General features: G+C 37.8%; 1 protein-coding gene across 1 annotated transcript; it reads right to left on the bottom strand.

Annotated features, from left to right (window-relative positions):
• Window positions 1-5,245: 5,245 nt before the first annotated feature.
• gpalpp1.L (GPALPP motifs containing 1 L homeolog) lies at window positions 5,246-23,561 on the bottom strand. The gene is made up of 8 exons (NM_001096005.1): window positions 23,250-23,561; window positions 21,221-21,353; window positions 19,355-19,453; window positions 18,364-18,454; window positions 10,337-10,468; window positions 8,078-8,242; window positions 7,354-7,452; window positions 5,246-6,006 (listed from the first exon to the last, which is right to left on the bottom strand). The coding sequence occupies exons 1-8, from the start codon at window positions 23,323-23,325 to the stop codon at window positions 5,788-5,790; spliced, it is 1,014 nt and encodes a 337-aa protein (NP_001089474.1). The 5' UTR covers window positions 23,326-23,561; the 3' UTR covers window positions 5,246-5,787.
• Between the last annotated feature and the right edge of the window lie 111 nt (window positions 23,562-23,672).

Below are 23,672 nucleotides of genomic sequence, written 5' to 3'. Positions count from 1 at the left end.
CAAGTCTCCTATCCCTTGTATCATGGTACGGCTTCATTTGGCCCTTTACTATAAACTTTTTTTTTCACTCAGTTTGGGAACGTTTGCATTATTATATTTTGGTTCATTTTTTTTTTAAACATTTTATCGAGAATTATTAGTGTTACAAAATGAGATAGGTATAAACAATCTTTAAGATTGCAATACTATGCATCAATAATGTACATATCAATTAAACATTGGGCATTGAAGTATTATTCATTTGTCTTCCATTCTTGTGATATGCTCTGAAATTAAGGGTTTTGTGAGGTGATATGCCATTTTTTTTATAAATGCTCTGTTGCTTAGAAGGTGTGTAGTACCAGCATGTTACCAATCTGTTTCTCTTCCCACTGGATATTTAGTTCTCTAGACCAAGTATTAATATATTTTACCAATGCCCCTTTGGTTGGTAATTGGAACAATTTGTATAGAGTGGAGATACCATGCTTTGGGGAGTCTTGGGATGTACACAGGGTCTCAAAGGAGATGAGGTCATGTCCCAATGTTTGTGTACCCCCCAGGCTATGAAAGAATTGAGCAATTTGGGCAAATTTTAGGTGGTCTTTTGGTTTAAATGGTTTTAGTTTATGTAGGTTTTCTTTCGTTATTAATAATTTATTTTCCATAAAATGGTATAGTTGTAGATTCCCTTCTATTTGCCATAGAAGTCAATGGAAACTGCGCTGATCCTATTGGACTTTTTTTGTAGACTTTTTGGTTTTCTAATGTTTTTTTCTGCTAGTAATTATCTGAAAGACTCAAATTTCTAGAGATTTTAGAGATACTACTATTTTTACTGCACTTTTTTTTCCGTTTGTGCTTTTTATATTCGGATCTTTTAAAGGAAATCTATACGCCCAAAAAACACTTTAGCAACAGATAGTTTACATCATATTAAGTGGCATATTAAAGGATATTACCAAACTGGAATATATATTTAAGTTAATATTGCCCTTTTACATCTCTTGCTTTGATCCACCATTTTGTGATGGTCTGTGTGCTGTCTCAGAGATCAGCTGACCAGAAATACGACAAAAGAAATGTGTTTCTTTTTAACGAAAAAAAACCCACCAAGACAGTTTTAACTTTTAATTCGCAAAGCTTTTATTAAGAAATTACTTACCGATTCTCTGCATGCGCTCTTCTTCAGAAACGCGACAGGGCCATGATCCATCGTGCGGCACTCTATTTTTCCTCCCTGGCTATCTCCTATAGAAGGCAGGGAGGAGAAATCGAGCGTCGCACAATGGATCGTCGCCTTGTTGCCGTTTTTGAAGAGGAGCGCATGCAGAGAATCGGTACCGGTAAGTAATTTCTTAATATAAGCTTTGCGAATTAAAAGTTAAAATTGTCTTGGTGTTTTTTTTTCGTTAAAAAGAAACTAATTAAAAAAAAAAAGAAAAATTTATGTTGTTGTTCTTTTAATTGGCTCATGTGACCTAACAAGTATGGTTTGTTGGTATGTTTGTGTGCACAGTGAAACATACGATGCCAGGGGGCGGCCCTTATTTTTTAAAATGGCCCAATGGCACATACTACTAGAAAAGTATATTATTATGAAAATGATTTATTTACATGAAGCAGGATTTTACATATGAGCTGTTTTATGCAATATCTTTTTATAGAGACCTACATTTTTGGGGGCATAGTTTTCCTTTAATAAATTTCACTGCATTCATGATGTTAGAGAAATAGAGTTGAATTGTGGTTTCAAAAAGCTCAAATACCGCTAAAATTCGACCTTTAATAAATGGGAATCCCATGTTATGCAGCTCTAGAATCTCACAGCGTTTGGTGGCAAGGCTTTATGGTAATTATATCAGGACTGTTTCAAATACATAATCCTTGTAGTCTAGCCTGTGTTGATCTAGCATCCAATGAATTTTTCTTTCTTTCCCCATATACTGTATAAGATTGACATAAAATATGCAACATAATCAGATGTCTAGAAAGTTCAGCATCAGCAGCACAGGCTTCTAATAATTAGTAAGCCTACTAGCCACACTGCTGCCAGCCTTGATTACCAGCAGACTTAAATCTATTAATAAAAGCAACAGAAACGTGCTTGACTGTTAATGGAACAAACTGAGTGCAGTTGGGGAATGCTTGGTGGAAGCAGGGATCCAATCTGCAGTCATTACAGAGGCTTGGTTTTAACCCCGCCTCCAGTCATGGGCTTGAAAGGCTCAATTATAACAGTGTGACTCATTCAGGTCACTTGCTGCTGCACTTCATTTTAACTAGAAGGGGCATACTTTTTCATTTTCGAAAATATAAGTGTTAAATCAAACGGCTCAAAGGTCGAGCCACAGTAGTGAATAAATCATAAATACCAGTCACAGATCCATAATTAACTGCTCCAGAGAGTAGAAAGGTAAAAGCATAATATATTGGCAAACTGTTAACAGAAACATGCGGTGCAGCAGTCACGTAACGTAGTGAGAATGCCCTTCAATGTGGAAGCATGCGTTTTATAGCCCAGCAGTTAAATGGAAAGTTCAAAACAAATCATATTGTACTGAATGGATAAAAATCGCTTGAGAGCTACAAAACTGCAGCATAATACTGTGCCAAATAGGACTCTGGTCATTTCCATACAGCACACTGTGAAATGAATGTGAAAGCACAGATCTAACCCGACACGTTTTCCTTTGTTATAGCAAAAAAAACGCTGGCAAGCCTTATTCAGTCTACTGAGAACATTTGGTATCAGCACTGACTGCTCTATGGGGTAAATTTACTAAAGGGGGAGATTTTCGCTTCGGGAAACTTTGTCATATTTGTGCAACCTCATAATATATAAATACGTATATTTGTCAAAATGTGAACTTTCGTCTTGGCAAATGAACGCCGGTGTACTTTCTCCAGTAAAACTTCATCAGCTCGAACCTTTCTAAGTGATTTTTTTCTAGTATAACTTTCTTCCTAGTGAAACTTTGTTAACATACAGGTCATATATAAGTCTTTATTAGAGATGTTGGTGAAATTACTGGAAGTGGCCACTAATTATTAAAAATGTCCAAGGAAGCAAAATTAAGACAAAAGAGATCCTCTATTGTCCTAGACATGAGCCCACTCTAAAACAAATGTGGCATGAGTTTTACATTTTCGCCGGCGGAAGGATGGGGAAGGCAGATTAGTCGCTGCGAAGAAGGAGATTTGTCGCCTGGCGACTAATCTCCCCGAATCTGCCCGCGTGGCCAGACCCTTAAATGGATAAAATAAAAGCGTTAACATATATTTAACAGTTACAACTTGTAAACATAATCCCACCTTAAAATATGAAAAAAACCCACCAGTGTTTTGTCTTTTTTATCATACAGGATATGATGTCACTGACTGAATAATGTTGAGGATGTAACTTCATCTTATCAATGGAGACTCTTGCTAGAAAGGGTTAATGTATTAGAAACATTGCAGTTTCATCAATTTGTGCAGTAACGATTGTTCGCCTGAGCAAAAATTTGCCTGGTTAAACTTCTCTAGTGCTGAGCTTTTTGTTTATTGAATTGTCCGATTCACCTTTTAGTAAATTGCTGATGTCCCTGCAATTGTCGTTTAGGCAAATTTTCGATAAAAACACCCACTTCACCCTTTAGTAAATCTACCCCTATGTCTTGCTGGTAAAAATACAAAACTTTTTTTTTTGAATATGCTTTGAAGTATTGATATTACTCTATTTTACTTTTAGTTTCCTCTATAGATTTCTTAATGCAAATATTAAAGGTGATCTAAACCTGAAAAAAAAATAATTGATGCAAAGTCAGAGTGGTCCCCTGAACGCTTTTGTGGTTATGTTCATTCTTGATTTTTAGTGGTTTCTAAAATATTAGCAGTTTTACACTGCCGAATTGAGCTAACCAATTGTATCAAATATATAAAAATAAAGGCAAATGGAAGTGGCGTGCACAGTAGCACTGAACTGTTTTTCTTTAGTGTACAGGGAAAGGTTGCACATCAGCGATGCATTGCTTTAGTGATTATCTTGATATTCAATGAATTTTTCCATTTCGAGGGTAATATAATCTGTATGGAACACATTCATTTATTTGTTAATGCAATATGTTAATTTCAAAGTGAATGAAATTGTGTTTTCAACCTGTTCAAAATACCTTATAGAAAACCTCCATGTAGTTTTTGAGGCAGGATTTGGGACCATTCTGAGAGAAGACATATTGGCAGGTACCCAATAAAACTATATTGTTAGTTACATAGTTAGTTACATAGTTGTATTCTAATATATCAGTACCCTGATCATCACTTCACGATCAATATCTGGAAATCTGTTCATTTTGTGTGTTATTTGTAGTTTAAATTGCTTGAATATAAATATATTTTGCTCTGAATTATGGTTTAAGTAATGACTGATGTGCAGAGGGTCCTGAGGATAACATGGTTTATTCATATGTAGAAGGATAAAAGTGTTTTATTACAAAAGCACACTTATAATCCATGGCCATTTATGAGGCCTTGTTATGATCCAGAGACCACACAAATGGATCAGCCTAATTTTGCCTACCATTTATGGGCAAATTATATGAAGATTTTCGGTGTAATAGAGAGATTTTTTACTTACCGTTAAATCTTTTTCTCTTCTCCTACATTGGGGGACACAGGCACCATGAGTTTTATTTATTAGTGTCACCATTGGGCACCAGAGAAAAGGTGGGCTGCGGGGATCGATGGAAGGAATCTCTGGCTCCCAACGGTGACATGGTCTTGACCCGTAGTCCTGGCCACTTGCTCCCACGGTCACCCTTCTGCCTCCTTCTGAGGACACTGATAAAAAAAAAAATTGTGCCTGTGTCCCCAATCTAGGGAAGAGAAAAGACAGTGCCTTGTATTTGATGGTAACTAGGTCCAAACTGAGCCTATGAGCTTCCAGTTGAGCAGCTCTGCTCTACAGCATAAGGGAAGAGTTCTGGCACCTAGAAATGTTTCTGGACTTGAATCACCATTTTTTAATGTAAGCCAATAACACAGTGCTAAATCACCCCACTGATTTACTTGCAAACTCACACTGTCACTTTCCAAGAAGCAATCACCTGGCAAGTGTTGACATCCCGACCCAAATCATCCCATTTGCTTTTACACAGAGAGCTGAAAAAAGAAAGTATAAAACTATGTTGTGTTAAAGCTGGAAACTGATATCCCAAATATTTATTACTCTTGATTATAAAAAGAAGAGTAAAAAAAAATCTTCCATGTTTTGATAGCAGAAGAATAAACACAAACCTCATTTATTATGATACACATTTACTAAATTAAAATCCCTGTTGCTTTTTACATCATCTAATTTTACGTTTATGGGTTTGAAATTGAAAAACATAATGAAAAGAAACACACATGTGCCAGTCAGATGTACTTCAGGGGTTACTTATTTCCCTAACATCTACATGGACAGGTAGGGTCACTTAGAGAAACAGCATTGTTCCCATGGTTCGGGCTGATCTGAATCTTGATTCTTTACGTGTCAATGATAAATTTTACACTTTAACCTAAAGAACGCCTTAGGATAAAGGGCTGTATTCAAATAAAGATTCATAGGTATTTTACCATTGAAAACATTAGTTTCACATGATCAGTACTAAAGCAGACTTAAGCTGCACATATCTGCAGGAACTGCAAGGGAAAAAGTGGAAAAGTATTAGACAACAGCTATAAATGTTCTTAGAATTGATGTGTTGTAGCTTGATTTTGTGGTGTGTATAAAACATGAAGATAACATTATGCAGTCCTCCCCGAAGCCTAAAGGATTCTTACATCCTAGAGAAACATATTGCTGTTACCATGTGCAAATTTAGTATTCAGCTCTTTCGACTTCCGAAGTAAAGCTTTCTTCTGTGCTTCATCAAAACGGTTTACTTGAAGGTCTTGGTCTCGATCAAATGGTCTCCTCTCCAGTGCTTTATTTTTATCTTCTTCTGCTTTCCGCTTTAATTTCTTACGATGAAGATCTATAAGAGATTCTGATCTTCTGGAATCCTAAAAGTAGAGGATTGTCTTTAGTGATCAGTCTAATCATAAATATGTTAAAAAAAAAAAGTGTGGTTATGAGAAAATATGACACTTTTATTATTTGTTAATTAAATGGAACACACTATTTGGTAAACATAGCTAGAATCCTGCAGCAGGTTGGGTATCTGATGGGGATTGAAATGCAGGGTGGGTTTTAACCTAAGGGCATAGGCTGAATTGCCTTCAGGTTGGGTAGCAAGTGGCAGGGCAAACAGCTTCTCTCTACTTTCCTCACGTTCCCAATAGCATCATGTCTTTGCTTTCTAGGTCAGGCAGAGGGTAAAGAAACTGCAGGTTGGCTGTGGGTAAGAGCTAGACTGGGCTGCAGTATAGACCCCATGCATGAGACTCACAAAGGTTTCTGAACGCACAAAGGCTTATGACTAAGTGTGTTATGTCAGGAACAAAAATAGCCTTATGCTTTTCGTGCTATGTTTTTGCAAAAATGAATCTTTTCTTTTACACCTGTGTGTGGGATCTATAAGTGCCTGACATATAATTTTTGGAGTATGTTACAGTGGTCAAAGCCACCCTATTACGTAAGACATCATTGTTTTTGGGGTAGACTAGACAACACTCATAACAAAAGAGAGACTTAAATAGTATTTAATGATGCTGATGTGCCTTACAAATGTTTATTCCAGCTATTCAGCCTGAATCAAAGTGCAATAAAGTTGCAGTCACATCCCCTTACTTGCAGATTTACCAGCGCCTCATACAAGCTCACAAAAGAGGCACTGGCAGATTTGATTTTTGTCTATTCAGAGACATCCGTTGCTGCCTGCAGAGGGACCCATAGATGGATTGATGGGTGACCAGCAACATTAAATTTAGCCAAAGGGTCAACAAACTGACAAAATTTGTTCACATTTTGCCAGATTTATATGCAAAAAGTAAAGCAAATAAATAAGGGGTCATTTCTTATATACCGCGGAAGAAGTGCAAAAGACTAAGGGGCGCAAGAGCCCTCCAGTATGGCTGCACCTAACCTTGCACCTTGAATAAAAACCACAGCATCAAGGTGTGAAGGACAGTGTGTCTGAAAGATGGAGATGTTAGGGCGCAGGAGGGGGGACATCTACATGCCTCCCATATAAATGCAGTGCTATAGAATGGGGAGCATTGCATTCACTAGGGTAGTAACAATGAAACAAATGTATTTTGTATTTGTTTTTGTGATAGGGAAAATAAGCGCACAAAGGACAAAAAAATAACGGTGCAATGGAGTTCAAAAACGACTCTGTAAACTTTAGGGTTATGGCTCCTTATGTTACCAACTGGCAGCAATACAGAAGAGAAGTAACTGGCACTTACATTATAAGTAGACACTTGCTCTGCCAGATGTTTATCTCTATCCGACAGTGGGAACTTTTCCTCTGTAGTGCTGCTTGACACCTTTGCTTCTTGCTTTTCCTTTTAAATGAAAACAAATCAAGAAAAAAAAATCATTATCATTATCCAGACCTCCAAAACAATAATTGAACCAAACTGCTGCATCATTGTTTGATTGATTTTGTTCTGATTGCCTTGCTATGGTAAGGGGAAGGCTGTATAATAAGGCAAAATGCTAGTAAAGATTCACATGTTGTGATCTATGAATTGTTACTTATATACAGGCATCGTAGTTATCAATCAACCAAAGAACATCTTATATTATGAAAGATACCATGAAAGAAAGGGAAGTGTGGGCAACACACTCCGTAGAACAGGGATCCCCAACCTTTAGAACCCGTGAGCAACATCCAGAAGTAAAAGGAGTTGGGGAGCAACAACAGCATGAAAACTGTTCCTGAGTGCCAAATAAGGGCTGTGATTGGCCATTTAGTAGCCTCTGTGTGGATTGTCAAGCTACATTGAGGCTCTGTTTGGCAGTACATCTGGTTTTTATGCAACCAAAACTTGCCTCCAAGCCTGGAATTCAAAAATAAGCACCTGCTTTGAGGCCACTGGGAACACAATCCAAGGGCTTGGGGAGCAACATGTTGCTCACGAGCTACTGGTTGGGGATCACTGCAACAAGCAAATACTAAATGCTCACTTTTGCTTTTCTTTCCTTGTCCGCTGGGGTATCTGTCCAAATTGATCTGTCTCCTGATTTTTCATTAGTTCTTTTTTTGAAGGTTCTTGGGCCCAGTCCAAAGTTTGTTAGCTCTGGGGGCAGCTCAGTCATCCATGACTCTCTTGTAGGATTCTTGGATCCATCCTAATAGGAAATAAAGGATAGTGAACAATTTATTGTCTGGTTGTATATGTCCGGGCAAAACCTGCACATTGCTGGATTTGAGTTACCAGAATTATATTTGTCAAAGAAATATCCCATAAAATAACAATTCAGGAAAATATTTTAGACCTTGACATACTTGTGATTTTTTATTGTAAGACACTTTAACTGCTACAGCGAATAAGAGGAAAAATTTAAAAAAATCACAGAACTTCAGAATAAACCACATTTCATTTAAATGTTTCCATAGCAACAACACAATGGCCAGGAAAAAAGTAAAAACAAAACCACAGTTTCCATGGAACCAAAGTTTAAAATTAAATAATCTTCTCAAGTGATTTTTAAATGTAGCCAACTGCATTAAAGATTTTATGCATACTTCTCTTTGACTCTGGTTAACTGTCATTTTTGACAAATTGGCTAAGATGCTTGGAAGAAGTTTATAATTCCGAGAGTTGCTATAGAAACAAAAATTCATAAAACACACTTCAGTAAGAACTGCATATTTATACCATAATACAGTTATCCTGAAATTTGGTCCACAAAAGACAACTGGCGATTCAACATTATATCTCAGGGGGGCAGAATACTTATGAATATTAGAATTAGAGTGTTATGAGGCAAGAGCGCTTAGTAAATGGACGAAGGGGGGTATTTGCCCAGGGCCAACCCTGACAGTAGAGAAACCTTCATTCTTTTCAACTGCAATGCCTTTTGAACAAAGCATCTTCTAGCAATGAAAAGCACTGATAATAAGCAGTGTGGCACATGACGGTCATGCTGATACAATGCACATGAATATCAAGCAAGACTGTAAATTAAAGACAATACTCGCCACCAGTGAATAATATAGGACACATCATAGGGTTTTTGATTATAAACAGACCCCTCGGAGCATGGAGCGGTCAGTTCATCTGGACCATCAATCTATATTCTTCAATGTACTCATTTAACAAACCTTCCCCTAGTCACACTTGTATCCCTATGATTGCCTAACTGAGGCTGAAAAGCCTCTCTTGGAATATCACTTATCTTCCAATCCATTAGTACCATATCAAATGAAAGAAAGGCTGAGAAAACAAAACTGAGCTCTTGTGGGGTTTATTCTATTCACACTGTTCAAATTAATTTGCATAAATGGTTAAGTACCACATCTTTTGTCAGTCACTTGGATTTGGTTGAGCTAAACTTTTTGTACAACTACAGTCTGAGTCCTATAACACTGGTTCTTCTATATCATATACTGAGAGAAATAATTCTTTAGGCACATTTGCTTTGCTTTTTCAGAGTCCCCTGTAACCAAATTGCTTTCATTGTTAATAGACCTATACTCTCAATACAAAACATTAGAATGCTGATAATAATGCCAGATAATCCTCCTGTTTAATGGACTTCTGCTAATAAAACACAAAGGCTGAAGTGAGGGAGGTGTACTGGTAATCTAATCTTCTACTTTGGGAGTAAACATAAAGTAGATTCAAGCTTCCACATGTAGCTCAAGGAAACCACAGTCTTAAAACCTGATTAAGGGTGGTGGCAGACGTGCAGATTCTGGAGAGATTAGTCGCCCAGCGACAAATCTCCTCTTCTTCAGGCGACTAATCTCCCCAAAATGCCTTCCCGTCGCCTAGAATGTAATCGCTAGCGGGATGGCACTCGGATTGCTTCATTTTCCTCGTGAGGCAACTTCGTGGGACTTCGGAAAACGAATGGATCCGAGTGCCATGCCGCCGGAGATTTATTGTAGCAGACGGGAAGGCATTTCCAGGAGATTAGTAGCCTGAAGAAGAGGAGATTTGTCACTGGGCAACTAATCTCCCTGAATCAGAGCGTCTCACCACCCTTAAGCCTTGAGCAAAAAGTTCCGCACAAGCCCTGTTCACTGAGCTCAAGTTAAACAAGTAAGTATACTGCCACATTAAAAATGTTTTTTTTTGTCATTGGTCTAAGCAATTGAATAAATCGATTCCTCAGTTTTGGCTTTATTTCTTTAATTTGTGCCAGTTAGCCTTGTGATCAAATCTTGATTATCTCAAATTAATTCCATTTTTTTTAACGATTAAAAAGGAAACTTACGTCATCTTTGGAGGTCAATTTCTGTTTCATTCTCCAAGCCCTCCGGTCAAATTCCTCCGCAACATTGGATTCAACTGGGCCCGAGGCAGGACATGGGCCAATAATATCTTCATCCTCACTGCTTTCTCCTGACTAAAAGATATTTGTATATTATCCTAAAACAGGAACTGTAGACGTTATATTTACTTTTAAAAACCTTCGCACTTATTATTCGGAAGGTATACAATTACATTTCAAATTGGAACAAGTGGGGGTTACGTTTCTGGAATGGTGCGTGTTTTCATTCATAAAAGTTGTACTACAGGAATACAAATTCAACAGTTATAGCAAATAGATTTTCAACAACCTCACAAATAAAATAAAGCATCTTAGCTCAATTATCTAATTGAGTACCTTTTTTTTTTCCTTCTTAATTTTAGTTAGCAATAGGCAGTGAATGTCAGTGATGTAACGAAGCTCATGGAACATTTTCAATCCTCCACTGGACCATTAGTTGCAAATACTACACCCTTTAATATCTTGCGTTCAGTGCTGGATCAGCAGGTACAGCACCTCTTTTGAGTTTTTTTTTTCAACAGGTTAATGAGCCTCCAACCAAACTGGCTGCCATAATTTGTAAAGTATGCTGCTAGAGTTGTTATTGTATATAGTTAGCCATTCAAAGAAGCAGCACAGAGAGCTATCATTTAAGCCCTTGTCACATCATAACAAGCTCTGAACAATTACTCTGTACTAATTTCACCAACATTCCAACCTTTCCAGTTTTGACTAAATCTAAGACCAGTTCAGTCGCAACTATGGAAGTTGTATTGTTTAGAGTGTGCTTTATTGAAGTAAGATGTTGCCTGCACCACCAGCATTTCATTTGCCTTATACAAATGTAAGACTATGGGAAAAGGTTGAGATAAAGGGCCAAATTATACTAGAAATAAATTGTACGGTTAACATTCTATTTTTTTAAAAAAAAATAAAAAATAAAAAAAAAGCTTTAAAATCCCTTGCAAAGAAGCATTTTTTACTGTGATAGATGGGTTCTGAATATTGGCCAGTGTCTACTTGATAGGAAACAATCAACAGCTCGAGTGGAAAATTAGATATGTACAGGTATGGGACCTGTTATCCAGAATGCTTGGGACCTGGGTTTTTTTTTATTTCCATAATTTGGATCTTCATACCTTAAGTCATTTTTAAAAATGTGAATTATTTGATTATAATATTCTATGGGAGAAGACCATTCCGTAATTCAGAGCTTTCTGGATACCGGCTTTCCGGATAACGGATCCCATACCTGTATTTCTAAAGGTGCAGCATCAGAGTTACACTGAAATGACTGGCAAAATCATGCACGTCAGTGGAAATGGTGACACTGTATTTAGGAAACATGGTTAGAAAACTGCACACAATTTTACTATTGCAATTTCTACAGAAGCTTGTTACATAATGTCTACGCTCATTTTCATCTGCAGCTTTGCGGATGCTTTTCCATTTCAAACCTTTGCTAGCTTTCATAGGCCTAAAAAGTGGTGCAGATGATGGAATATCTTTGTATTGCTTTTTAGACGATTCAGAAAATGCCCTTGACGGTCTCCTATGCATTTCCCGCACTAACGCGATCAAGCTGAGACCCCTCAGATATATGAACATGAGCCTGCTCAAGTGATTTCACTCTGACAGAGACAGATGTGCTATATGAACTTAAAAGCCTTACTTATCTTACAGTGTTGACTAAAACCTTGATCTGTCATGGCTGCCATATATGAATTTAATAAAAAAAAGTCACATAGAATTCTTCCTCAACAATTCCTAAAGAAACAACAAATATATAATCCTATATATAATCCTATGGGTTTTACAGCCTACAGCTGCAAATATTAGAGCCTACTCCTAGTGTGTGTATATAAATAAATAGTCAAGTAGAAAGTTTGACCCTTTATTTATATATGACTTATGATATGATAACTATGGGACCTGTTATCCAGAATGCTGGTGACCTGGGGTTTTCTGGATAACAGATCTTTCTGTAATTTGGATCTTCATACCTTAAATTTACTAGAAAATAATGATAACATTACAGAAACCCAATAGGCTGTTTTTCCTTCCAATAAGGATTAATTATATCTTCATTAGGATCAAGTACAAGCTACTATATTATTACTACAAAGAAAAAGGAAATAATTTTTAAAAATTTGGATTATTTGGATAAAATGGAGTCTATGGGAGACAGCCATTCTGTAATTCGGAACTTTCTGGATAACGATTTTCCGGACAAGAGATCCCATACCTGTACCTTTAGAACATAGTGATGTACAAATGCAAATGTCTCTTTCTCGGTTCCTTGTTCTGTATTTGAATGCTATATTTGGCCAGTATGAAAAAAAAAATTAGGTACAATAAAGCTTCTCCCCTGCTTTTATTCTGAACTGCCAAAAAGGAAACGGACTGGAACAAAACTGCCAAATGCAGAGTGACAAATGATTTTCTATTTTTCTCATATGCCTGTACTGGGAGTAGGATGTCTGTTTTTTCAGAGTCTTTGTTACATAGACAGAGGAGTCACAAAACACTAATACAGACAAATTCACATATTTGGTGGAGGGCTTTCTGGATTTGATTTATGTTAAAGCGGAACACCATTGAAGCAACTTTTCATTATACATTTTAAACATGTTCAGTAGTTTTACGGGTATTTGTACATATATTTACTGAAAGCAGTGCTTGTGTATCCCCTTCTGTTCTCTGCACTTGCTTTTGTTTCTGTTTCTGTTCTCCTCCAAATTTGTTTATCAGCTAGCATCTACTACACTGTTTATAGACTCTGGATCAGCAGTGATTAAAATGCATATCCTAGTGGTTACTAAACTGTGTGGCAGTTGTTGGGAGTCCAGCCTAAAGGCCAGAAAAGCCTACTTGCTCTCCTAGATTGTCCTAAAAGCCTTAAGGTGGCCATAGACTCAAAGATCCGCTCGTTTGGCGACATCGCCAAACGAGCGGATCTTTCCCCGATATGCCACTAAACTGCATGGCTATATCAGGGGTAATTCGAACGTTCGGCCGTATGGCCAAGGGGCTCCGACGGGTAGGTCGGGTAAAAATCCAACCTTCCCGATCGATATTGTGGCCAGATATCGATCGGGAAGACCCGTCGGAAGCCCCCATACACGGGCAGATAAGCTGTCAAATCGGTCCAAACGACCGATATCGGCAGCTTTAGCTGCCCGTGTATGGCCACCATTACACCAGTGATCCCCAACCACTGTCTTGTGTGTAACATGTGGCTCTCCGACCCCTTGAATGTTGCTCTCAGTGGCCTTAAAGCAGGGGCTTATGTTTGAATTTTTGACTTGGAGGCAAGTTTTGGTTGCATAGAAACCATGTCTACTGCCAAACAGAGCCTCCTGTACACTACCAGTCAACACTGGGGCTCCCAAATAGCCAATTATAGCCCATATTTGGTACCCCCAGGATGTTATTTCTTGCTTATGTTGCTCTCCAACTTTTTTTAATATTTGAATGTGGCTCACTGGTGAAAAAAGGAAGGTTGGGGGCCCCTGCCTTACATAATGCTCAAATAGGGTGAGACTAAGGATGGACACTGACTGACATAGCAATGTTTCCATATATGTATAACCTTTTAATGACTAAATGTTTGACCTCAGACGGCAGATTGAACCAAAAATCACTGCTATAGGTGGATTAGAGATGTCACACTTGATGTTAGACACTTTTTATCCCTCTAAATAGTAATTATAGAACAACTTCTAGCTGGACCATGCTATACAAAGAAACATTGCTTGCCTCCAAGCCAATTCCATACATGTGATCTCTTAACAAAACAATGATAACCTTCCCACAATAGATATCTAGTAGACTGGTCTGTAACTATGAGCTTGAAACTCAAATCCTTTCTAAATAATGGAATTACCGCTCAATAAAACATCTGAAAAGCAGAAATATGATTGCCATAGCAATAGATATATAGTTCATATTAAAAAAAAAGCACCTGTAATGACTACAGCTGCAGTATGTTCTTTTTATTCATGTCAATGGCCTTTCCTGGTTGAGTTGTGAGTACATTTTGTAAATGTTTTGTACATTTAATTCTGCAACTTACTTACTTTTTGGAGAGACAAGTAAATGCTGGGGAACAATGTAATAATATCCCAACAATCTTTTATTGTATTAAACATTTTGTCCCATCAAGGCAAATTACTATGTAATGATCCCAAGAGATGATCAACCATTAATACAGATGAAGCATATGTAGTCTTGGTGACTGAGGAGTTACCTTGCCCATTAAAGGAGAACTTAACTCCACCAATAAGAAAAGCCCCATCTACTATCCTAGATAGTACCTCCTCCCTGCTTTCTACCCGCATAATGAATATTCCAGAAAGTGCCCCTGGACAGCATGAATTGTTGAAGGGAAGGAAGAGGATCCGAAAAAGACCGAAGGCCTGGAAGATGGCGCCCATGAGCTCCTCTGCATAAATAAGTGAGCATGTTGTCCAGGGGCACTTTCTGGAATAAATGCACTATAAGGGTAGGAAGCAGGGAGGGGGATTATTTAGGGTAGTAGATGGGGCTTTTCTTAATAGGAGGGGTTAGTTCACCTTTAAGCGTTTGTTCCTTACAGTAAGGGAACACAGTATTTGGCGCATATGCAGTTGGAGCATAAACATTAAAAGAATAGTTCAGTATGAAATAAAAACTGGGTAAATAGATAGGCTGTGCAAAATAAAAAACTTTTTCAATATAGTTAGTTAGCCAAAAATGTAATCTACTGTATAAAGGCTGGAGAGACTGGATGTCTAAAATAACAGAATAGAACACTACTTCCTGCAGCTCTCTTGGTTTCCAATGATTGGTTATCAGGCAGTAACCAATCAGTGACTTGAGGAGGGGCCACATGGGTCATAACGGTTTGCTTTTGATTCTGACCTGCATGCTAAGGATCAATTACAAACTCACTGAACAGTTATGTCCCATGTGGGCCCCCTTAAAGTCGGTGACTAACTCAGAGAGCTTTAAAGCAGGAAGTAATGTTCTGTTCTGTTAGACATCCGGTCACTCGAGCCTTTATACATTACATTTTTGGCTAACTAACTATATTAGAATTTACACCATTATTTTTTTACTGAACAATTACTTTAATGTTTATGTTGTTTTGTAATGAACAACAGCTTAATGGGCATAACTCCTCAGTCTATTTACCCAGTTTTTATTTTTACACTGAACTGTTCCTTTAAAGTGGTTATGTACTAAAAGGTTCAACGTTTGCTGCAGGTCAAAGTATCTATAGCAACCAATCAGCAAGTATCATATAATGGTCAACTGTTTCAAAGCAATCATCTGGTTGTATTCATTACTAAACCTAGGAAACTGTGTCTTTTATTACATATGGGGATTTTGTTAGTTTGTAGTTTTACTGGTGATAGAAAGAATAAAGTTGCCTTGTTTTATTATTAGCCAGTTTCTTTAAAGGCCAGCAGCATAAAGTCTGTTACATTTTACTTGTAACCATGATTTCTATTAAGGGATAAAAAGCCTGATTTATGACAATGCTAAATTTTATCACTTGTAATGATACAAATACAATAAATGCATCCTTTAACATAAGGACTAAAGGTTTATTTAAAAAAAAAAAAAAAGGTTTTCTGACAATATTGCAGGTTAATGGAAAATGAGCCTCTCCGTGTCTTATTCTCTCCAGATGCTGCATTAAATGACTTGTGCATTTTTAGCACAGTTAAAATTAATATGCCCTTTGTGATACAGTTCTTGGGAAGTGCACTGGCGAAAATCAAATCAGAAAGCAGCAATGGAAAAAAACGGTGTGAATCAGCTCAGACTGGAAATCTCAGCTGTCGGCATACAAATTAAAGTAAACCTGTCAAACCTTTCCAAGAAGGCAGCCTTTGTTTGTCACATTTAATCCTGTTTGAAAATAACAAGCGTATAAGAACCAGCCAATATTTTTAGGACAAAATCCTTTTCTGTAAGGTAATTGCTGAATATTTACATAAAAATGTCTGCTATAGTCTGCATACATCACATTATTCCTATTAAATCTGCTGCAGATGCAGATCATGAAGAGAAATAAAGGAGGGTGTACTGGGGTTTCATTTGCATTATGGCTTACTTATTTTTAGCCTTTAAAGTACAAGAACGTCAACTATATAATGAGTATGGTTAGAAAAGCCCCACTTGTGGTGAAGATGGGAAGAGTAGGGTGCCCTCTTTTTTTTCGGGGGGGGGGGTGTAAAGTGGATATCACAATAGGTAAGAAAGGGGTGATAGGTGAAGAAGAGATGGTGGCTGATCAGTGGTAGTTTAACCTGCGTAATTAATGAGGTTGCACCAATAATTTTAGAGACCCAACAACTCATCTTAGAACATAACAGTACTAAAAACATGATACAAGTCTTTATGAGCATATCGTACTGAAGCCCGAAAACAAGTGTACATCATTTGGTCATTGGTTGTTTAAAGAAAACCCGACAGCAGTGAATATGGCCCAGTGGATGGCCCAATTACATTTATCTAATGGTTCGTGGCCATGAATGACCATCATGAACGTGATCATGAAATGGATGAATGATCAGATCACGAAATGGAACGGAGGTAGTCCTAGACCAACTGAAGAGGACAAATATAACCAATATTAATAATAAGGTAGAAGGATAAAAATATAGGAAGGTCAGTATATTTTTCCAGAAAGGGTGGGGCTGCTAGTTATAAGAAACAAAAAAGTGCACAGCTCTGCAGGTTCCTTTTTTAACAACTCCTATTTAAATGGTATTATTGGAGCAGGGCATTCAGTTAAATAAGACATGCTATCTCATCCCTCTAAAGAAGAACTAAAGATCTAATCACGGTGGGTGGAGCCAAAACTTTAGGCACCTCTCAGTCGTTATAATTGCTTACCCGATACCCCCGGCTGGTACGCCTGTTCCCTAAAAACTGCACCAGATGGTGCATTTTCTGTTAATTCCTGTCTGGTCAGGCACACGAGCAGTAGAGTAAAAACTCTAGCAAAGACACAAAAAGCCAGGTTTTTCATTCTGTTGTGCATGCTTCTGCCCAGACTCGGAGAAAGGAAGACAGCAGTGGAAGAAGATTGTGGGGAATGAGTTTCTACAGACCATGACTATGCTAAAGGGAGCACTGGCCTGGGATATCAGGTAAGAAATTATAATCACTGGGGTGTGCCTAAGTTTTGGTACCCTCCAGTAAATATACCTTTAGTTCTCCTATAAATTACAATAATATACTGCACATTAGTAGCAAATATAACTCTGCAATGTTAAGTACCACATGAAACCATAACGAAATCCAGATCCTCTACTGTGTGCCAGACTACAAGCACTTTTAGCAAGATGGTTTTCTTCTAGTCAAACCAAACAGGGGACAAAAACATTCAACATGAAAAAAAAAAAGTTTTATGTCAATTATACTACTTTACAATGCTTTGTCTGCTAAAGTTGTTTAAAAGATGTTTGGCTTTTGCAAAATCCTACCAACACACTTTTCCAAATATAATCATGTAGCAAAAATTCTATATTCTCATACATTTTGCACCCAGGGTTAAGTGCTGGACCCCTTGCTACAAAGAGGAAGACCAAGGCTGCCTGGTAAGGGGCAACATTAAATTGCAATAAAAGTTAAAAGTTCAGTATAAATCATTATATTTGGAAAGTGTTTGTTTGTAGTAGTACAACCACTTTTGTAGAACATAGCAAAAGGTGAACATCCTCTTTAAGGTTGTTATTTGGCTATGCTAATTTTATCAAAATGAATAAATGTCACCACTATTTATTCATGGGACAATGCTACCATAACAAGCATGTAGTTATTTTGTGCAAATTAAAAAAATTTAAATAGAACTAGTTAAAAGCAAAGTGCACTTAATCTTATTTTGTATTTCAGGCTTCCTTTCATCTTAAAAACCTAAAAAGGAAATAAAAGTCATGTGCTTACATCTAAACAATGATATATACAGTACAAGAGACACAATAGATTTCTTTTACCCTCTCATGACTTGGACTTATACAATCAGAGCCCTCTTCATCTTGTGAATCTCTTCTGAAACCAGGTGGCAAGGCAGGACCTATAACAGGCCTTAAAAAAAACAAGAAGTATCCCATCACTCAGAATAAAAGAGTGAAATAAAAAAGTGAATCACTCATTTCTAACAATTCTTAGAGGAAAAAACAATATGTAACCCTTTAACCCTTTTTTTAAAGGGGACCTGTCACCCAGACATAAAAGTTGTCTGATAATAATCCTTTTAAAATTAAATATGAAATCCAAGTTCTTTTTTCTATTAAGGGTAAGGGCACACCTGCTGATTCGGGGAGATTTAGTTGCCTGGCCACTAATCTCCTCGAACACTTTCCCCGTCTTGCGCTGGCTATAATGAAAAGTCGCCTGCGGCATATCACATGCAACGCTTCATATTACGAAGTCGCCCAAAGTTTCTTTGTGAGGCAACTTTGGAATATGAAGCGCCACATGTGCCATGCCACAGACGACTTTTCATTATAGCTGGCGCAAGACAGGGGGAAGGCGTTCGGGGAGGTTAGTTGCCCCAAAGAAGAGGCGATTAGTCGCCAGGCGACTAAATCTCCCCAAATCAACTTACCCTTAAACATCCATATCTGTTATAAACCTGTTTCAATATCTTAGGGGCAGATTCATCAAAGTGTGAAAATAGAGCTCACTAGAGAAAAAGTCATCCACTTTCTATTCATTCCTATGGTCTTTTTATCAAATGGGGAACTCTATCCTTTTTTTTTTTTTATTTTGTTAAGCTAACATCATAAAATAGAGTTTGGAATTATTTCTTAGGGTGACAAGTCCACTTTAAAAGCAATGCAAGGAACACATAAATGAACCTCCCTAGCCTTCAAAACCGATACATTGCACAAAATAGAAAATTATACATTTGAACTATACAAGGTTCAAAATGTGTAACAAGTAACTTTAGTATATTGATTTAGCATGTTATTTGTAACCTACCTTTCTGGAGAATCTGACTGCTTCTTAAACCCTGGTGGAAGTGCTGGCCCAAAAAAATCATCATCTGGTTCTGCATTGACTACAGGCAGACTTTGTTTGCTATGGAAGATATTATACTCTATTAACAGCTTTAACAACACATTAAAGTAAGAATACGTTTTGAATATACCAGGATATTTATGGCAACAGACAAGGCATCCTGCTGGACACATTTCTAGTTCAGACATTCTGTGATAGTAACTGAAATTTCAGGCATTATGTGATAGTAACTGAGATTTCAGGCATTCTGTGGCAACACTTTGTGAACATTGGAGACATGGGGATGCTACTGTTAAACTAATGACTAAAATGGACAATGAAACAATGAACCATTTTTACAAACAAAAAAATAAAATTATCAAACTTGTGACCTTCCAACAGGAACATAACTAAATACTGGGAGTTGAGACTTTGTTATATTTCATACACTCGGGTCAATTGTTTCAACAATAGGCGGACCAACAAAATATCATCTTCACTGTTGCCACAATGACCAAACAAACACAAAATAGCTGAGCAAACGTGAGAGTATTTTTGCTAATGTAAAGTCTACTAAAAGCCAATACCAGAGGAATTATTGACAAACCTCTGCTCACTTACAGAGACTGTAACTCAATAGGAGGTTTGTGGGAGATAATAAAGAAGAGTATGTCTAGAATACAATGGCAGCATAGGCAAGACTGAAACAGTACTTCAAATCGGTGGCAAAAATACCAGCACCTAATGTTTCTTAAAATCAGATAAACACAAAGGAAAACTAAATGGTATGGTTGCCCTTTAATCATTCAGGATTTAGCCAAGTAAATGCTCCACAAATAATTCGCTGTTTACGAGAAAACCAAATTGAATTCCTAATTTGCATTACCTTACTGTGTTAGTCCTTTCTAATCGTGTACCTTTTAGCAGTTATACTAATTTTTGTGGACTTTCCTTTCCCCTGCTTCCTCTAGTATAACCTAAATTGCCTCCATTTCTGGTCTCCTGAAATGCATCCAGCATAGAAAAAAGCATCCCTTTTTTTTTAAAAAAAAAAAATGCTCACATTTAAAATGGAAAACATACCCCCTTTTTTACATGAGCTAATTAATTTGGGTTTATGTTAAATATTTTCTTAAACACTGTCTGAACTTCCAAAAATAAATATAAATATTAGGGATGCACTGAATCCCCAAATCCTTCATTAAAGATTTGGGCGAATACTGAACCGAATCCAATTTGCATATGGCAGGAAGGGGAAAAAAAGTGGAAAAAACTGTTTCTACTTCCTTGTTTTTTGACAAAAGTTACATGATTTCCCTTCCTGCCCATGATTTGCATATACACATTAAGATTCAGTTCGGCCAGGCACAAGGATTCGTCCTATTCCGAATCCTGCTGAAAAAGGCCGAATCCCAAACCGAATCCTGGATTAAGTGCATCCCTAAAAAATATAAATATATATATTTACATGCCTGATTCCACAGATTGACAGGAAACCATGATAGTCTGCCTATGCAGCGACCAGTCCCCCCCCCCCAGCTCACAGAGTGAAGTGATGAATTCTGGGACTTGGTGTCCCACTGCTTGCCAGAGGACATGTGCACCACCCACTATGAAAAGTAGAAGAATTTAGAATCCATAACAATAGAACAAGGTTAAAACATAGCCTCTCATTTGTTTTGGTTGCAAACATCTTGCAAACTGGAGGGGGTAAATATGAAGGCAAATAATTACAAAAAAAAAAAAACCTATTGGTTCAGCTCTAACATTCTTCAAGTTAATTTACATGTGAACTGCTCATTTAATAATTGTAAGTTTTACATTTAATAAATGTCAGTTTAGACTGACCTGCTTTTAGGGCGTTTATTTTTGGACGTATTTGAACTTCTCTTGTATGATATGGACTCCTGATCACTGTCATCTGACGAGTCTGAGCTGCTGCTGTCACATTTGTAGCCAGGTGGCAGCACTGGGCCCGCAACTAAAAAAACAGAGAAAGTATTAGCAGTAGATAATGGTTTTACTTGTCTTTAGAGAGAATCCTATAAGAAACTGCTTATTAGTAACATGAAATCTGGAATGATGTGACAATTACTTAACAATAACTGTGTTATAATACATGTGTTTTTCTGTTGTCATAGATACTTCCCAGTTAACCCAAACAGGGTGAAAAATACATCATGGGTTATTGTAATGTAATGTACCTGTAAAACTGCCATTATAGGTGGGAGCTACAACATGGAGCTGGCCACTGCTCCTGTACAAGCTTTAAAATAGGGAAAGTTATGCTCACTGCTAATGTTTAAACCATTAAGTGGGGGTGCAATGAAGCTATGACCACAAAATACATATAGACAAATACAAGAGTCCTCTGCACTTAACCCATTATCCATACATTAAGGACATGGAAACATTTTGTGCCTTAAAGGGGTTGTTCACCTCCCAAACACTTTTCAAAACAGTTGCTTTGAGATTACATAAAAACCAAATTGAAATCCTAATGTTCCTGTTTCTGGTATTTCAGTCTGGTAGCTGTGACCCAGGAACAACTAAACTGTTACTATTTGCTACATTAGGCTGATACAATTAGTTGATACATTTCTCAACTGCATCTGTGGAATATTAGCAACTATTGTATCGATTTGAACAGCTGCCTTTAATAAAACTCATAGATTCTGCTCAGCAGGGACAAATGTAACAAATGTATAAATTTAGAACAGTTAGAGTTGGCGACTCACCCCTTCCCAGAGCTGCTTTAGAAGGTGAAAAATTAGACTTTACACTTCAATATTAGAAAACAGAAAGTAATTGGAAAAAGTCTTAATTTCTGGTGAACGATCTAAAACCAGCTGAACTGAAAAAAAGTGTTTGAAGGTGAACAACCCGTTAAAGCTACTAAAAATGCCCTCCCCTTTAGGGTCAGGGCACACGCTCAGATTCGGGGAGATAAGACGCCCGGCGACAAACTCTTCTTCAGGGCAACTAATATCCCTGAACTGCCTCCCGTCGGCTAAAATGTAAATCTCCAGATCTCCCCGAATCCGATCATGTGCCCTGATTAAACAAAACAAAACAGGGATTGTTTGTCCATATATTGCAGCATATTAAAGCTGGCCAACTACGTCAAAGTCATCCCTTGTATGGCCAGTCCTATGCTCACTTTCATTTGATATTTCCTGCAGTTATTGCTGTGCCCACTGGGGGGATAGGTGGAAATACAGAAACAAACACAATGGCTCATTAAAAGAGACAGACGAGAAGCTTCAGGTAGATTAGTCTCCCAGCGACAAATAGCCTCTTCTTCGGGTGACTAATCTCCCCGAACTGCCTCCACAACTGCTAGAATCTAAATCGCCGGAGGGATGTCACTCGGAGTGCTTCCTCGTGAGGCAACTTCGGAAAACGTAATGATACGAGTGCCATCCTGCCTTTGATTCTGGCCAGTGGGGAGGCAGTTCGGGGAGATTAGTCGCCCAAAGAAGAGGCAATTTGTCTCCGAGCAACTAAATCTCTCTGAATCTTCTTGTCTGTTTCTGCCCTACGGTTTTTGAAGCTTAACAATTTACATTTATTTAAGCGTTTACTTTTGGAATGCGTTATTGCCTTTTCAAAACCAATATGTCGCATGACACAGGTGCCTTACTGAAGCAAGCCATTCCATTTCTAGTTCAGAATCTAGGATCAATCTGAATTCAATAACTATTTTTATTTTCTAAACGTTCCTTCAATCAGTAATGTGTACAATGTGGAATTGTTGGTCTCAGAACGCGAGGCAGCTGTCCAGCTACTGAAGACATATGCCTCCAACAGGTAACAACAATATCGGAAGGACTGTGTGAGCACAGAAAGTCATAATAAAACACTGTTCATTCCGCACCTTCCTCTAACTCCTCTTCCTGATCACTGACTCGGAACCCAGGAGGCAGCGCTGGACCGATCAGTTCCCGAGACATCGCGTATCCAGCACGGCAGCGCACAACTGGAAGTCCGTGTCGTGAATTCAGTGCGACGCGACTTCCGGTGCGCGCAGATGACGCAGAGCGCTTACTGTATGGAAGCTGTATTTGGTCTTAATCACTCACTGATTGTTGCGATTATTCAGCACCATTCAGATAGAAGATAATGGTTCTTTAGAGCTGGAACTTAGAAGGGCAGGACTGAAGAGATATTGCTAGTTCCCTAATCCATGTTTATCATGATTAGTCCCTGCTAACAGAGTGACATTGACACTTGACCTGTAACTTAAATAAACGTGCACATAAAGTGCTGCTTAATGTCTGTAAAATCTGTCTCAGAGTTT

The sequence above is a fragment of the Xenopus laevis genome, chromosome 2L, assembly GCF_017654675.1.
Source record: "Xenopus laevis strain J_2021 chromosome 2L, Xenopus_laevis_v10.1, whole genome shotgun sequence".
Taxonomy (NCBI): domain Eukaryota; kingdom Metazoa; phylum Chordata; class Amphibia; order Anura; family Pipidae; genus Xenopus; species Xenopus laevis.
Note: the sequence above shows the minus strand (reverse complement) of the source record. Positions and strands in the feature narration are given on the sequence as shown.

Bases quoted from the DNA above. Each gene is read 5' to 3' on its own strand.
- gpalpp1.L (NM_001096005.1), bottom strand. From the start codon at position 23,325: ATGTCTCGGGAACTGATCGGTCCAGCGCTGCCTCCTGGGTTCCGAGTC. The intron at 19,454-21,220 runs GTCAGTCTAAAC...TATCTTCCATAG, and splicing joins AATAAACGCCCTAAAAGCAG to CAAACAAAGTCTGCCTGTAG. The intron at 18,455-19,354 runs GTAGGTTACAAA...GTTTTTTTTAAG, and splicing joins CAGTCAGATTCTCCAGAAAG to GCCTGTTATAGGTCCTGCCT.